Source organism: Nicotiana tomentosiformis, chromosome 6 (genome assembly GCF_000390325.3).
Source record: "Nicotiana tomentosiformis chromosome 6, ASM39032v3, whole genome shotgun sequence".
Lineage (NCBI taxonomy): Eukaryota > Viridiplantae > Streptophyta > Magnoliopsida > Solanales > Solanaceae > Nicotiana > Nicotiana tomentosiformis.
Window position 1 is genome coordinate 26898259 of NC_090817.1, and position 18827 is coordinate 26917085.

The 18827-nt window shown below is 37.3% G+C and overlaps 1 protein-coding gene across 6 annotated transcripts; it reads right to left on the reverse strand.

The window, feature by feature from the left end:
- Positions 1–661: 661 nt before the first annotated feature.
- Positions 662–7529, reverse strand: LOC104099982 (UBP1-associated protein 2C-like). Of its 6 annotated transcripts, none has more exons than XM_009607133.4 (2): positions 6091–7529; positions 662–1222 (listed from the first exon to the last, which is right to left on the reverse strand). In XM_009607133.4, exon 1 carries the CDS (start codon positions 7454–7456, stop codon positions 6092–6094), a length of 1365 nt encoding a protein of 454 aa, XP_009605428.1. In that variant the 5' UTR covers positions 7457–7529; the 3' UTR covers positions 662–1222; position 6091. The 6 variants fall into 6 exon arrangements, with proteins under 6 accessions (XP_009605428.1, XP_009605427.1, XP_070033305.1 ...); XM_009607132.4 differs by lacking the exon at positions 662–1222 and adding an exon at positions 1461–2062; XM_070177204.1 differs by lacking the exon at positions 662–1222 and adding an exon at positions 1461–2092.
- Between the last annotated feature and the right edge of the window lie 11298 nt (positions 7530–18827).

Below are 18827 nucleotides of genomic sequence, written 5' to 3' on the forward strand. Positions count from 1 at the left end.
AACGCTAGCCTTTGGTATGAAGGCAAATCAAGACCTCATTTTGCAGAAAAATCTAAGTGGTCGATGGACAAGTTTTTCCGAATAATATCGCTGGAGGATAAAAATGCAGCAATTCGAAACAGTGCTTTGATAGAAATTTTAAATTATTAAAAGTATCTCTCAATAATAATGTGTTGGATACATAAGTAAAATAAAACAGAAACTGGGTCAATTCCTAATTAATAGACGGTCCGTAACTAAGGAAAGTCGACCATTTTCTAAGAAGTTATAAAATTACATTTGTTGCTTTTGCTGTTGTGACTAGTAATAAATATTATTACAAAAGTTCTTTTTTTTTGCTAATTATTACAAATGTTCTGGAATGCTTGCTTTATCGTATTAAATCACTTTGTCCGATCTATTAGTTTTGCTATCACGTGTTTACATTAAAAATAAGTAGAAAAATCTTATTAAAACAAATACTCCGTCCGTCTCAATTTATGTACACTTATTTAACTGAGCAAAGAGTTCAAAAAAACACAGAAGATTTTTGAACATATAGTATAAAATAAGGCACATATGTTTTGTATAACTATAAATCATTTCATAAATATAAATTATTTCCAAATATAGAAAAGTCATTCTTTTTTCACGAACTAAAAACAAAATAGATTCACATAAGTTGAAATTGAGGAAATATCAAATTATAATTGTCAATTTAAATTACATCAAATAAAATATGTCTCTCTCTGTAAACATTCCTCCTAGTTGCAAAACCGAATCACAAGTAAAGCCTGCCAACCCACGGATGCATCAACAATATGAAAGCCAAATTAGAGAGAAGGATCTTGAGAGTTAAAGAAGAAGGTTACATTTCGTTGCTACTATTGAAGATCTTATTGTTCCGTTGTGGCATAACGGTATCCAACTATCCATACACCATCCCTTTCTTTTAATCCCACTATGGTCCTCGGAAATCACATCTGGTCCTCTAAGCACTCTTTACTTTCATTTGACCCAGTCAATAGAGTATTTCACAATTTAAGTTGCAGTCCTCAAGATCAGCACTCTAAAAGTAGTCTCAATCTTGCTCCTTCTCCAACTCGGAGAACAAGTAGGCATTACCTCTTCCCATGCTCAAGTTGAATTGGCCACCGCTTCTCATTGTCTCATTTGGGTTTTCATATGGAAGAATTTACCAAAGACAATGGCCCAACAAGAGGAACATTTGCACGCTCAGAAACTACAGACCATTAAGACTGTGCCCGGACGTGCTAAGCTTAGCAATTTCACAATTCGAAAGTAAACTCAAGGCAAAAGCTGCCCAAGTAAATGACGGATGTCTCATTGAAGTTGTATTCAAGAAGAGAGGTGTCATTCAGGTACAAATAGCCCCAATGGATATTGAAACCAAAACTAATGTCAACTGACATAGTATGGATAAATTTCTTCACCACTAGATTCGCAAACAGAGGGTGGGATAGGAGCAAATATCTGGCACATGCTTTGACATTTATAATAAACCATGCACTGTAGAGTAACCACAAGCATGAAGTAATTGACACCAGAAGAATACTGAGACACCTCGCAACCTCATTAGCTGTATCGTCGCCCCAAGCACAGAGATATCGAAAAAGAACTAAAAAAAATCCTAACATCTAAATTCCTCTAAACATGAAAAGAAATAAATCAGGAAATTGTTTTGAACCATTTGTTGAAGCAATCAGATGACTACCAGATGGGATTGTTAATAGGCACTGACGGTCTGTTTATCTGATATAACAATGTATATTGCATGCCAATGAAGACACAATGTATATCGCATGCCAATGAAGACACAATGTATATCGCATGCCAATGAAGACACGTGGTGCTGTCATGTAAGAGACATATCAAACTTGCCCGGTTTGCTATACAGTATGTGAGTGCTTAGTCTCTAAAAGGGCATTTTCCACCACTCCACCAGCATCCCAACAAGGTTATGTTTGGCACTTCCACAACAAGTCATGCTAGGACTTTCCTCGAATTGCTTGACGAAGATTTCTGCCAACCTAGATATCCCCTTTCTTAAATGGTACAGCAGCTGGGAATACACCATCATTTTCTATGTAAACTAAAGAGTTTGTATGATTCAACTAGAGGCTACAATATGAAAATTACAATTTAAATAGATTTACTTTAACAAGAGAGAAAAGATGACAAATTAATGATAAGGTCAGGATATGGTCATATATCCATAGTAGGTAACTTTTGTTATTTGAATTCCAGTCTAGGCAACACACTCCCTATTTGAATCCCAGTCTGCACAACAAATCCCTTGTTTTGAATCCTAAATCTAGGCCTCACAAGTCAATTGGCAACTTCAGACAAACTCATGACCAAGTAAAATTATTAGTAGTTGCACGACTCAGTAGCCATTCAGACCTCATAAGATAATTTTATCTTAAAAATATTAAGAATGGATACAACTTTTGTTACTGTAGCTATAACCGGTAAGATTTTAGATTTATCTATATATGATCAACTCATTATTTCAAGATCTAGAGTACAAATCCATATCATCCAGCATGGACCATTCATATAAGAATGGTCGAAATTAAAATTATTTCAGAAAATGTACACACCACTTAATATTGCAATATGCGTGCAGATTTAATCAGATATTACCAGTTTTCGCAATTACAAAAAGTGATAAAGGGTTTAAAGTTTAAACTTTTCAACCAGAAAACACTTCCATTCGATTTGCATGTAGGGTTAATCAGATATCACCAATTTCCACATCTACAAAAAGTAACAAAGGGCATTAACTTTTCAACCAGAAAACACTTTTCCATCCACGCCAAAATAAAAGGAACAGGAAAAGATTCTTCTGACAGCTACTCCTCTCAGTTGATCACCACCCTATCCCCCACCCACCCACCCTTACTGTGTCACTGTACCAAATACAAAGTATGTTACTACGTGCCGAAGATTCTATAAACAAACCTGCAAAGGCAGAATGCGGTGGTCTGCGATGGAAGTGGAAAAATTAAAAAAAAAAACATTGTGATGTTGAACATGTTATACTTTAAGCAAGGTTTCTACCAAATTTAAGACTTAATCTTTACTTAGGCCATCCCCATGTCACCACTACACCGAAAAGAAACAATTGATAAGCAATAAAAGGGCAGGTTTGATTCCTACAACCTAAATTCTTATACTTCAGTTTAAGCATGACAACAGTAGCTATCTGGCACACTAGGGAATACTTCTTCCGGGGAATCCTCTAAGTATGAGACCCTCCTTCAACCACAATATGTGATTAACCACATCAAATTGTAAAACCACTCATCAGAGCTCTTGGGAGTCCTCCATTATTCCCAACATCTAATCCGCTCAGTGAGAGCCATTCCACATGAGACCCCGGATCATTACGATTTACGGCCTATCTTCATCTTTGTTCAACTATGTTCATATGAGGCACTGCACGGGTTTTTTACATATTTTGGCCACATTTGTTTATGTTCAAAGAAGAAAGTCTGGTATACTTCAACAAGTTGTACAAACAACTATAAAGAAAACATTACAAAAGTAGGAACCAAATCGAGAGACTCGAGAGTCAAGATGACTAAGCGGCACTAAGCCAATCTTTATCATGTCTTTGGAAAAGGTAACAGTAGCTGATCTTTATACATTTTAGCCACAAATATTCCGTCCAGACAAGAAAGTCTGATACTCCAACCAATTATCCAAACAGCTTATAGCAAACATTACCAAATAAGTGTACGAACCAAATCCAACATGGAAGCACCATTTTCAGCAGCACGAGTGTAAATGCAAAGGAGGGTACACGGGAACTGAACTTCAGAAAGAAACTGCAAGATTGGAAAGTGGGGGAGTTCCAAAACCTTCTAAAAACTAATGCATGAGCAAATCAATCTCAGTGACAGATCAGGACATCTGAAAAATGTGAAGGATGGTACAATGCCTTCTTCTCCGGGAAAAAGGTATGGTTTAGAATTGCGGAATCCATCCATACAATGAATTTGAGAAAAAGGAAAGGTAATTCATGTTACGTGGTGATATATGCTCAAAAGGTCGAGTAAAAGATGTAACCATATATTATTTGTCATGAAATAATCAAGTCAAATACAATTTAGCCCAGCCACAGAATCCTTCGAGACCATCATAAAATGCAAAATGAGAAAATCAAATGGCACTCCCATCCCGACCACATAATACAATCAACCATAACCAAGATTATCACAACCCCAAAGTTAGTTAATCAAACTCATCCTTTCATATCTCAAACATAGTTGACTAACATGTATTGGATAACCAGACAAACAATTGAGCATGCATAAAACTAAGGCCTCAACCATACAAAAAGATGTAGTAGTCGGCATGGAAAAAGGCAGAAAAGAAAATAATTTGAGATCAAAACGATTAAAATGCAAGGGAAAGAAGGCTTTCCAATACCATATGAAACTAATATCATCAGCTTCACCAGAAATTTTAGAAGTTGTTCACAAAACAGCACATTATTTCTAAGGCTCAAAGCCTACAAGACATTTACTATATTTATATCCAAATACGACCTCCATGAAGAACTCTAAAAGCACAAAAGCCTCCTGAAGAAAGGAAACACCCTGACTACCATAACTTAAAAGGACACCATTACAAGGTGCAGATGAAGAAGCCAAAGTACATAGCAAATCAAAATCATCAAACCAGACTTCTAAATGTCTGCACTCAGCAAGAACCACTAAAAGCAACTGCACCAAGCTGTCAAAACACCTGAATCAAACATCCATTCACAACTCAATACATCATTCCACGTCTGAAAATCAAACAGATCTTAAAATTGAAAGCGAAAGAAAGGATCATCACAGTATTAAACCTTCAAAGTAACAAAAGGACATAAAATACAATTGAATCGGATCCAAATATATCCTAGTTATCAATGATCATACAAACAGAGACAGCCAATCTAATCGATCTGGGATTACACACAACAAAGGGAAAAAACAAACACCACCAAAATCAACAACCTTGGGTTTCTCTTTCATATAGAGAAGCCGCACGAGCTAAAAACAAGAAAAACATGGGTAAACATTGATCAGCAGAAACACAAAGATAAATGATCACGTTGCGAACATGGTTGCAGAAAGACTCATCGAGAGCACAATAAACTGATGGACCCAAATCACCAAGGCACCATACTTAGCCCCCCCCCCCCCCAAACATCCTAAAGGGGAGAGAACTAGAAAAACAAGTCAACAATAATAATGCAAAAACAAAGAACTCACATCAATTTACAGCTGAATAAGCATGACAATAGTCCAGAAGCATATGCAATGACAGATAAAATCCAGCAGAAAAAGAAAAGGCAAAAGCAAAAAATAAACAGAAGTACTCAAATAAATATGGGATTATACAGTTCAAAGTCATTTTCCAATTAGGAAAATCCATATGCCCAAGAATCAGGTTATTCAGACATGCTGAGAATGTATCCAGATGACAAAAAAAATAAAAAGGGAAGAGTCAAACAGACTTCAATTTATCCACACAAAAAAAGGACATCCACTAGATTACCAAATGCACAAATGGCGTCCAATGATGTGTGTTCCTTTCTCAAGACAGAATGTCGCTCTAAAATCTACAAACAGTAATTGCTATGTGTTCAACAGATATCAAGAATGCAAAGAACCCAAAAAAATGTGAATCTACCATAGCAATATAGCATAAAGCAGAAATTTCACGAATTACATTAAGAAAACTGCTTTAGTGGTTCTTGCCTTCCTCCCGTTTTATCACATTTCTGACCTTGTCTTACTTAGTAAACCCTACTGCACATAAAGTATATCCACAACCAGATCATAGTCTAACCCAGCATACACCACGAAAACTCACTGAATATTAAGTATACTTTACAACCAGGTAATCCACACAAATGTTTATCATTCTAACCAAGCATACACCACACATCATCAACCAAAAATATTCAACAAGCAGAGTGCAACGCATACAAATGAAAAAAAAAATCACACTGACAGACAAAAGAGAACTAACCACCAATCAATATAATCACATAAAAAGGTGGTGGGAGGAGGAAGAAATTTAGTAATTTACCTCAGTAGTATGAATGCATCCCCTGGTACATACCCCCAGGTGCAACTCTAGGTGCAGGTGATACCCCGGGCACTTGGTTTTGTTGACTGTAATGAGGACCCTGTGGTGGATAATCTCCTGAAGCCAACCCAGTTGAGCTTGGGGGTAACCCATACATTGAAGAGCCACGGCCTGCACCGCCTAATGCACCACCAACCCCACTTAATCCACCACCTCCCAGCGCCCCAGTGCCGCCATATCCACCACCTCCCAATGCCCCAGGACCGCCATATCCACCACCACCACCAGTAGCACTACTGGCCAACGCGCCATATCCAGCTGAACCAGGCCCACCATAATGAGACCCCCCACCTCCACCATATGGACCACCATACCCACCACCACTAACAGAACCCCCAGGTTGGCTCCCACCATAAGATGAACCACCACCGGGACCACCCACACCTATACCATTCCCACTACCGTATGCCGAATTGAGCCCATGTCCGCCAGGCCCACCAAAGGTTGAATGCCCTGGAAATCCACCATAACCAGTAATCCCACTAGGCCCACCATACTGGCCCGGGCCAACCTGATCAACATGACCATCCGTTTGAGCCTGAGCTCCTCCTCCAGGCTTCCCCCCTTTCTTCCCATCAATAGCTAGCTTACAATTCAATTGATGCCCATCAATATTCTTAACAGGATCCACTAGCGAAGCCTTAGCTGCCTCCGCCGTCTTATACACAAACAAAGCATACCCTTTCGACTTCCCAGTCGCCTTATCAAACCCTAATGGCCCTTCCTCTATTTCCCCATACATACAAAAATGCTGTAAAATCCTCTCGGCCTGCATATCATACGGCACATTCGCTACATAAATCTTCCTCGCCGAAACATCCACCGGATTATTGGTACTCCCGCCGCCAGGCCCACCTTGAATCCCAGCTGACGCGAGCTGAGTCACTGCCATTCGTCCATCAATCTTCTTACTCGGCTCCTTCAAAGCAAGTAAAGCTCCATCAACATGCTTAAACGTAACGAACCCGTAACCTTTGCTTTTACCAGTGGCTTTATCGGTAATTACAACGGCTTCTTCTAACTCGCCATAATTACCAAAAATCGCTTTAAGTTTTTCTGTATTCGTTTCCCAGCCGAGTCCGCGAATGAAGAGCTTCCGCTGAGTCGTGTCGCGATCGGCGATTACTCGTACTTGGTCTAAAACGTCGGCGTGACGTACAACAGCGGTTTGTAGGATTTCAAGCATTTGTTCGGGGGTGACTGATTCTAGAATCTTCCGTGCGTCTTCGATTGTGAGTCTACTGGTAACGGGGACGTCGGTGATAACGCCGTTATCCTCGAGCTTTCGTTTCTTCAAAAGGTCCATCTCTTGAGATTCTGGAACTTACCGGAGTTTAAAACCCTAATCAGAGGAAGAAGAGGATGGAGGTGACGCCCTAGCAAGGCGTATATAATAATGTGGATTGGGTTCGGTTTTGGGCTTTTGTGATAGCCCAACGCTGACAACCCAGTCTTTGGGAGTTGCTACTTTTCTTCGTCATTTTTTCAGAAGAATTCACTTAAATAACCGGTAACTCAACGCTTAAATTTAAAATAGTTAGTATATATATATATAGTATTTATGATATCTGTAAAATCTTATATAAATAGTATATAATTTATATTTACCAATTAAAAAAAATAGTGAATCGTGTCGGCTATTTGTGTAAAGATCCATTTTCTTCAAACAAAGATCTCTCTTCGTGTTTGATTTGCATAATTTCCTTCCTTATAAATTAAGGTATTACACTTATTTCCTTAATTGATTTTTTTGGTTTAAAAAAAAAAGAAATTTATACTTGGTTTATCCTTTTATATATCTACTAGTTTTAGTATACGTGTGTGCGTGTTTATAGTGTCTATCAATTAAAAATATATATATTGACGTTAAAATAAGATGCAATATTTTCTTAAATGATAAAAATATTTTTTCTCATGGTAATTGTTTTAAAATTTCTTCTAAATATGCATAGATGATGAATTTAGTTAAATTAGTTATACATTATTTTGTAACTATACATATCATATAATAGGGAAAGGGGCTAAAAATATCCTTCTACTATGCGAAAAGGATCATTTATGCCCTTCGTTATACTTACAGTCCACTAATACCCTCGACGTTACAAAACTGGTGCAAATATACCCCTCCTCCATTAAGACCCTCCACCATGACCAACATTATCCCACGTGGCCTGACATATCACTGAGCTGGATACCACGTGGCATGCCACCTCACCGCCCTAATGTCACGACCCCAAATTCCACCACAGCTGTTGTGATAGCACCTAGTCTCTAAGATTAGGTAAGCCGATTTCAATTACATTTTAAAGCCATTTTTTTAATAGAAACTAACAGCGGAACAAATATGAATATACAACCTCCCAAGACTGGTAGTACTGAGTCACGAACTCTAACCGGATACATGGAATGATCACGAGGACCGAATATACAATACTGTTTGATTATAAATTAACAGTACATTGGAATGAAAAGACTCCAGGGGACTGCGACAACCAAGCAACTCTACCTTGAATCCTTACGATCCCGCGTAACCTCTGCCCAAGTCCGATATCTTTAATACCTGGCTCTGCACAAAAATGTACAGAAGTGTAGTATGAGTACACCACGGTCAGTACACAGTAAGTATCAAGACTAACCTCAGTGAAACAGAGACGAGGTACAGTCAAGACACTCACTAGTCTAATAACATATGCAATATAATATACAAAATAATAGGAAACAAATAACAATAAGGGCAACATGAAACAACCAGTGATATGCACAGCAGACAACAAGAATACCATTAATATCACTCAACAATTAATAAATACAATTACATCAAATTAAATCAAGTCCTTCATATAAATGTCTTTCACATGTAATTCTTCCAAATAACTCTCTTTCAAATATAACTTCCTCAAATAATTATTTTTCAAATATAATTCTTTCAATAAATCTTTTCAAATATAATTTCCTCAAATAAATATCCTTCAAATACAATTCTTTCATGTAATACTTTCTAAGTAAAAATCCTTCTAAATAAATATCTTTAATATAATTTTTTCAATTAAGAAGTCACCATGTGACACCTCATTTCATAATCATAAAAATACTGATCTCAGCCCATTTTCATATTTTTCGTAAACACGGGTCTCAGCCCATTTTTATATTTTTTTACGGCATTTCGTGCCCATAATTAAATCATCATATTTCTCCGGCACCTCGTGCTCACTTTTCATATCACAGTTGCACAGACAGTTCACGTGCCAATATTATTATCATTAATTACAACACTCTGTGCCCACATTTCATATTACAACTGCACGGATAATTCACGTGCCAATATTCTCATTATTTACTCACGGCACCTTGTGCCCACATTTTATTTTATAATCCTCTTGGCAATAGCCACAGGTTCTCAATTTCAACATAAATCAGATTGTTATCAATTTACCAACAACAAGACAAATTACACATGGTATAAAAATAAACACAAAAAAATCACAACATCACATAAAATCACCAACACCACAACTCCACATCATCACATATCGTCCTTGACAATAGCCACCCTTATTGCTCTTGTTGCCACCCTTATCGCTCATATAGCCACCCTTATCGCTCCGCCAGACAATATCAATAAACATCCTTATCGCTCCTATTGCCACCCTTATCGCTCCTATTGCCGCCCTTATCGCTCCGCCCAAATAATATTCCAACAAACACAATGACAGTGAAATGCTACCCTTATCCCCACATAATATCGACGGTGAAATACCACCCTTATCTCCTCAAAATAATAACTCACACAACACAACACAACAATTTACACGGTAAATTATCACGGCAACATAACAAAATCAATCCATATTACAGTTTGCCCAATGGCCACAACAAATTCTAAGGATATAACAAAATTAATTAATTTCACAACCAATAGCCCAAGGCCCACACAATGTATATATAAAACCTCAAAAATAATCAACAGAGATAGAAAAATAATCAACACAGGACACGCCTTCATTAATCCAGATTTAGATAATTATATTAACACATCTTCTTAAGTTTATTTAATTAATCATTTGCATAGAGAAAATTCATAATAAAATTAATTTTCAAGAAATATTAAACCAACAATTCTCACGAAATTTCATAAATATTTTAAGTAACAATCACATCAGATTGTCATGTAAAAATAAATTCAACAACAAGGATTTAGGCATGGCAAACATATGATTTAATAATTATCCAAAATTACCCAATTTACTACACAATAATACCTAAGACTTTAATCCAATAAAATTTGCACATATAAGCCTGAGTACGTACTCGTCACCTCGCGTACATGACTTTTCATATTTCACAAATGGCACATAAGACTTGATGCCTAAGGGGTAATTCCCCCACTCGAGGTTAAGCAAGACACTTATATTTTTGAAGTTATGCCGATATTTCAAAATCGTCTTCTTGCTTGAATTGACCTAATAGCTCAAATCTATCCAATTCAATGGTATAATTTCATTAAAATTCATCAGAAATAATTCTGGATAATAATACGCCGACTTAAAAATTTATTCCAAAAAATCAACAAAAGTCAACGTGGAGCCCGCCCCTCAGAACCCGACATAATTTTTATGAAATCCGAATACCCATTCCGATATGAGTTCAACCATACCAATTTTATCGAATTCCAATAACAATTCGACCTCCAAATCTTAAATTTTCGTTTTTGAAAGATTTTACAAAAATCTTGATTTTTCCTCCATTAAAATCAGAATTAAATGATGGATTCAAAGGCATAATAATGGAAATTAATCAAAACAGGATAAGAATCACTTACTCCAAACACCCACGCAAGAATCTCTCCAAAAATCGCCTTCTATCGAGCTCCCAATTTGTTTTTGTGTTATGAACTCAAACCCCCATTTTTGGGACTTTAAATTCTGCCCAGACAGGCCTTCTTCGCGTTCGCGATCTCTGTCTCGCGTTTGCGAAAGCCAAAAACCCATCTGCCTCAAATTCTTCATCGCGTTCACGTGATCAGTGTCGCGTTTGTGAAGGCCAACTTTTCCTGCTCCCACATTTCCTCTTCGCGTTCGCGATGACCAACTGACCTGCTACTTCGCGTTCACGTTCCACGCTTCGCGTTCGTGAATGCCAAACGACCTCAGGCCCACTCCTCCATTTCCTTCTATGCATTTGCGGTTGGCTCTTCGCGTTCGCGTAAGCTTCTCAGGCATCTCTGCGTTCGCGAGTCCTACTTCGCGTTCGCGAAGGCCAAATCCTGCACCCCTAAAATTTCTTTTTCGCGTTCGCGAAGGCCAAATCCTGCACCCCCAAAAATTTTTCTTCGCATTCGCGAAGAAGGAAATCAGATACCATATACAGCATTTCCGAAACAGTCCGAAATGATCCGAAAACCACCCCGAAACACATCTGAGGTCCCCCAGGACCCCGTCCAATCATACCAGTCAGTCTCATAACATAACACAAACTTTCTCGAGACCTCAAATCCCATCAAACAACATCGAAATCATGAATCACACCCAATTCAAACTTAATAAACTTTGAAACTTCAACTTCTACAATCGATGCTGAAACCTATCAAATCACGTCCGATTGTCCTCAGATTTTTCACACAAGTCATAATTGACATTACATACCTACTCCAACTTCCGGAATCGAATTCCGACCCCGATATCAAAAAGTCCACTTCTGGTCCAAATCTCCAAAAATTCAACTTTCGTCATTTCAAGCCAAATTCTTCTATAAACCTCCAAATATTTTTCGGACACGCTCCTAACTCCATAATCACTATACAAAGCTATTAACATCATCAAAATTCCATTCCAAAGTCGTTTATTCAGAAGTAAACTCTTTCCATTTAAGCTTCTAACTAAGGATTGTTCTTTTAATTTAGTTCCGAATCTTTAGTAATTCAAACTCGACCACACCCGTAGGTCATAATACATTTTGCGAAGCTGCTCGAGACCTTAAGTCACTGAACGTGGCGCTAATTCTTAAAACGATAAGTCGGGTCGTTACACCTAACCCCATTTTATGCCTCCCCGCTTCATCTTCCACCACCACCAATCAACGATCTAAGGAGCACCATCATGTCGGTTTTGCTAAGAATCGTGAGTAGTCATCCATCTCTAAAACACCTTTTCTGGAGTTCATTTAACTCCTCAACTTTTTGTCTCATTTTGCCATCTTTACTTAATGTTTTTTCTATGCAAATGCTGGAATTAAAGCCAAATGAGTGCATTATTATATACTTAGGATTGGATTTTACTATTTTATAAGGAAAAAAGTCAAAGTGTTTTGTCTAATTTTGTCTCCGTTTTTGGAGTGTTTATGTTAATACCAAATCATTTTGGCTTCCAATAAAGTGAATATAGCTACCATCACCATCTGCTCATAACGTTCTAGCTTGATAGTGTAATTTTCATCATGAGTTATTTTAATCCTTTTTTTTGTATTGTGAAAAGGAAAATCCTTTAGAGGTTATGTACCAGGCCTCTATGTGGTGTAAGACAAAATTCAGGTTAAAACTAGGTGGAATTTACTGTATTTTTTTCTAAATCATATCTACCAGTGAAGTTTGTGGAGTTCGATCTAAAGACTGGATCTAGCTCGTCTGCTTAAGCCTTGACTCTGCCTTGATCTATTGATAAACATATTGGGTATATATGGAAGGTAGAGAAGGTACTGGTTCTGCAGCTGTACTTTCTACTTGGGGCATGTGGTTGGGTAGAGGGGGAGATGATGGTGGTGGAAGAAGAAGTGGGGGAGGGGTAAAATTGGATTGGAGGTAGTATGCCAGGTAGTGTCCATCTGAGTGATATGTGAGGTCACATGGGCTGGTATTGGTCATGGTAGAGGGCCTTAACGGAGGAGAGGTATTTTTGCACCAATATTATAACGTCGAAGGCATTAGTAGATCAAAATTATAACGAAGGATATAAATAATCCTTTTTGCATAGTAGAGGGGTATTTTTGGTATTTTTTCCCTTATAATATGATTTACAAATATGTTAAAGTCTATCTCACCTGACATCTCTTTATGAGTACATTTTGGCTTCTAATATTTTATCCTTATTTCTTAAAGTTTGTATTTAACTAATTTAATTCTTAATACTACAATTGATTTTATTTTATATTCTGATTTCTTTTATTGCTAATTTTATCTATATGGTGAATTTAGAAAGGAATAAAATTAGATTATCTTTCTAGTTAGTTAATTTAAACCTGCAAAAAAAAAGGTCAATTCAAATTCTTAATTATCTTTTTTAATCACTAATAGAAATAATTTATTTTTTGAGGATTTAAATTATTAATATTAGCTCATAGGCTTAAAATAAATATTAAATTATAACTATATATTTATCCACAAAAATTCTTTTATCAAATGAAAAAAAATCTAACTTTTGCACTTTATGTTTGTCGTAGCATTTGTAAATGACTTTTGTCAATCACTTTTCTCTCTCTCTCTTTCTCTTGCTATTATTAAATATTTTTGTAATTATTTTTTCTAATTAAGTTTTAAAATCAATATTAATATTTATATATACGTAAATTATTGATCGAAGAATAAAATTAATAGCCAATGGACCAATCTCACATAGAATACTCATAGCATTTATAGTTTAATTACTATTTATTTACATCATAATTGTTCACCTAAAATTTAGCATGATTATACAAGTTATTATGAGTTAAAAAATGTTCAATTGTATAAAATTCATATATAAGGTAAAACATATAAATTTTTAGTGTCACGACCCAATTTCACCTGTAGGTCGTAATGGTGCCCAACACTACAGCTAGGTAAGCCAACCATTAATTTAAAATAACCAAGAAAATAAGCAACTCTTAATTCAACCAATGTGTGTGCCAAGACCTAGTGTTACAAGTGTATGAGCATTCTAGTAGATTATACATAACCTAAAATATTGTCTGAAATAAAAATAGACAAAATGTAAATATAAGAAGAGACAGTGGTAGCTGCAGAACGACTCAGAAAAGCAGCTCACCACTATGCCTCTAGATAACGTGGGTGTAAGGCGATAGGTCTCCCACTAGTACTTGCCTCAGGTCCTGCACAAAAAGTGGAGCAAGTGTAGTATGAGTACGTAAACGACGTGTACCCAGTAAGTATCAAGTCTAATCTCGAAGTGGTAGAGACGAGATGACCGACTTTGACTCTCACTATGGGTCAATAATAATAATTGAAATAAAACTAGAATATCTAAATCAACATGATTCACAAAATATAACAATAATTTATTTAACCAACAGAAATAATTAAATTCCTTCAAATGTAACAATTCTCAATATATTAAGTAAATTTCCTCAATTCCAATAAATTTCCAAATTTATCAATTAATCTCATTTACAGGAATAACAATAATTCCTTAACAAGCAAAAATAATAATTCTTTAAAATTCTAAAGATTTTTAATTTATCAATTAGCTTCACAAGCAACAATAACTATAAAGTATTGTGTAATTATTATTATTAAGCACGATTTCTGTCGAGGTCATTCGGCCCGATCCAGAGTGTCGTGTACACTGCCGAGGGACGTGCGGCACGATCCATAGATGCATCTATCCTGCTGAGGCGTTCGGCCCGCTCCACAAGAAAGGAGAATATTTTCTTATGTACCTCCGGAATGAGAGTATATTTATTATAAGATAAATTCAGGAGGAAGAAAAATTTCTCTTAATAATTAATTAATTTTAAACAGAAAAATTTAAGCATATGAGATTTTCATCTTTTAATATTTTCCCTAACAATTCTCACACACACACACACACACACACACACACACACACACACACACACACACACACACACATATATATATATATATATTGAGTCCTAAACTACCCGGACTTTAGCATTTAATAATAGCTACGCACGGACTCTCGTCACCTCGTGCGTACGTAGCCCCCATAATTAGCAATAATTATTTAATTTAATCACCTATGGGGTAATTTCCCCCTCACATGATTAGACAAGAGACTTACCTCGTATTGCTCCAATTTAATCCAATAGAAGACCTTTTTCACGATTATCCAACTATGTTTGGCTTGAATCTAGCCAAGAATAATTCAATACAATCACTAACAATTATAGGTATCAATTCCATAAGAAAATACTATATTTTTTTAATAAAAATTTGGAATTAATTAAAAATTTGTCTGTGGGGCCCACGTCTCGGAATCTGGCAAAAGTTATGAAACCCGACAACCCATTCAATTACGAGTCCAATCATACTAGTTTCACTCAAATCCGACTCCGAATCGATACCGAAATATCGAAAATTCGTTTTCTATGAGATTTCAAATATTTCCTAAATTTCAATCACAAATCACTAATTAAATGGTAAAAATAATGATATATTTGTGTATATAGACCAAATTCGAGTTAGAATCACTTACCCCAATGTCTTTCCTTGAAAATTTATCCAAAATCGCCTCTGCTCAAGCTCCAATTTGTTAAAAATGGCGAATGAGACGAATGCCCTCTTTTTATAAAACTGCCTAGACAACCTTTGGAACTGGGCCTCAAACTGGGCCTCGATCGTGGCCCTCGAGCCTAGACCTCGATCGTAGCTTCAATCACAGGCTCGAGCCTGGACTTTGGTCATGGCCTCGATTATGGCATCGAGCCTGGCCCTTCGATCATGTCCTCGATCCTAGCATCAAGCCTGAGCCTTCGATCATGGTATCAATCACAAGATCGATCCCGAGCCTCATCAAATCTGGGCTCGATATCTGGGCTCGATTACAGCCCAGAATATCCAACAAAAGAGGAAAAATTGCAGTAGCTTTTTAAGTCCAATTTTTAATCTATTAACCATCTGAAACTCACCCGAGGCCCTTGGGACCTCAACCAAATATTCCAACAAGTCCTAAGATATCATACGAACTTATTTGAAACATCAAATCACATAAAACGACGCTAAAACTATGAATTATGCTCTCAAGCTTAATGAAACTTAAAATTTCCAACTTCTACTTTCGATGTCGAAACCTATCAAATCAACTCCGATTGACCTCAAATTTTTCACACAAGTCGTAAATGACATAACGAAGTTATAAAAATTTTCGGAACTGTATTCCGACTCATGTATCAAAAAGTCAACTCCCCGGTCAAACTTCCAAACTTAAATTTTTGTTTCAGCCATTACAAGCCTAATTTCACTACGAACTTTCAAATAAAATTCCGATCACATTCCTAAGTCCAAAATCACCATACGAAGATGTTGGAATCATCAAAATTCTATTCCGAGGTCGTTTGCACATAATTCGACATCCGGTCACTATTTGAACTTAAACTTTTATTTATTTTTCATCAAAATTCTATATCTCGAGCTAGGGACCTCGGAATTTGATTCCGGGCATACGCCTAAGTCCCAAATCATAATACGGGCCTATCAGAATTGTCAAAATACTGATCCGAGTCCGTTTGCTCAAAATATTGACCAAAGTCAACTCAGTTGAGTTTTAAAGCTCTAATTCACATTTTAATCTATTTTTTTCACATAAAAACTTTTCGGAAAATTTTACGGATTATGCACGCAAGTCGAGGAATGATAAATAGTGCTTTTCGAGGTCTTAAACATCGAATTAATTATTAAATTTAAAGATGACATTTTGGATCATCACATTCTCCACCTTTTAAACAAACGTTCGTCCTCGAACGGGTTTAGAATTATACCTGAAGTGCTGAATAAGTGTGAATATCTGCTACGCATGTTTTCCTCGGCCTCCCAAGTCGCTTCCTCGATTGGTTGGCCTCTCTACTGGACTTTTACTGCAGAAATCCTCTTGGACCTCAACTGGCGAACATGTTTATCAACAATGGCAACTGGCTCCTCTTCATAACCCAAGCTATTATCTAGCTGAATTGTGCTGAAGTCTAACACATGTGTTAGGTCAGCATGATACTTCCAGAGCATAGATATATGGAAAACCGGATGAACTCCCGATAGGCTTGGAGGCAATGCAAGCTCATAAACAACCTCCCTAACTCGTCTCAATACCTCAAATGGGCCTATAAACATTGGGCTCAATTTCCCTTTTTTCCCCAAATCTCATGATTTCCTTCATCGGCGAAACCTTCAAAAGAACCTTTTCACCAACCATAAATGATAAATCACGCGCTTTCTGATTCGCGTAACTCTTTTGTCTGGACTGCGGTGTACGGAGTCGCTCCTGAATCAACTTTACCTTTTTCAAGGCATCCTTCACCAAATCAGTACCATATAACTTAGCCTCACCGGGCTCAAACCACCCGATGGGTGAACGACATCGCCAACCATATAAAGCCTCAAATGGAGCCATCTCGATGTTGGATTGGTAACTGTTATTATAAGCAAACTCGGCCAAAGGCAAGAAACGATCCCACTGACCTCCAAAGTCAATCATACATGCCCTGAGCATATCCTCCAAAATCTGAATTGTCCGCTCTGACTGTCTGTTGGTCTGCGGATGAAAGGTTGTGCTGAACTCTACACGGGTCCCCAATTCACTCTGTACTGCTCTCCAGAAATATAAAATAAACTGAGGGCCTCTATCTGATATGATATAAATTGGCATGCCGTGCAACTGAACTCTCTCCTGAATATAAATCTGAGCCAACCTCTCTGAAGTATACGTAGTCACAACAGGAATAAAATGTGCCGACTTGGTCAACCTGTCAACAATGACCCAAACTGCATAAAACTTTCGCAAGGACCGCGGAAACCCAACTACAAAGTCCATAGTGATGCGTTCCCATTTTCACTCTGGTATAGTCATCTGCTGAAGTAGGCCACCTGGCCTCTGGTGTTCGTATTTAACTTGCTGGTAATTCAAACACCTAGCTATATACTCAACTATGACTTTTTTCATTCGTCGCCACCAATAATGCTGCCTCATGGCACGATACATTTGTGATAGCATGGGTAGGTGCACGAGGTGCTAAACAATGATTTCGAACAACTCCAACGCAGTTCTTAGCACGTTCGAGGACGAACGCATATTTAAGTGGGAGAGAATGTAACGACCCGATCGGTCATTTTGAGCTCTAGTGCGTCGTTCGACAGTTTGAGGCCATGAGCAGCCTCACTTCAGGTATTATGACATGTACGCATGGTCGGGATTGAATTTCGGGAAGTTCGAAGTTGAATTGGAAAGCAAATTCTCATTTCGAAAGCTTTAAGTTGGAAGAATTGACTAAAGTGTGATTTTGCGTAAACGACCTCGGAATTGGGAATTGAAGGTTCCAACAGGTTCGTATGATGATTTTGGATTTGGGCGTGTGTCCGGATCGGGTTTTGGATGACCCAGGAGCATTTCGACGCCTATTATGGAAGTTGGCATTTTGAAAGAATTTCATAAATTTTGGTTGAAGTGCATTTCAATGTTATCAGTGTCCATTTAGGATTTTGAGTCTGGGAATAGCTCTGTATAGTGATTCTGGTATTGGGAGCGCGCCCGGAAGTAGATTCGGAGGCCCGTAGGTCATTTTGGGGCCATTTGGCGAAAGTTAGAAATTTGAAGGTTTTTGAGAAGTTTGACCGGAAGTAGACTTTTTGATATCGAGGTTGAATTCTGATTTCGGAAGTTGGAGTAGGTCTGTAATATCAAATGTGACTTATGTGCAAAATTTGAGGTTAATCGGACATGATTTGATAGGTTTCGGCA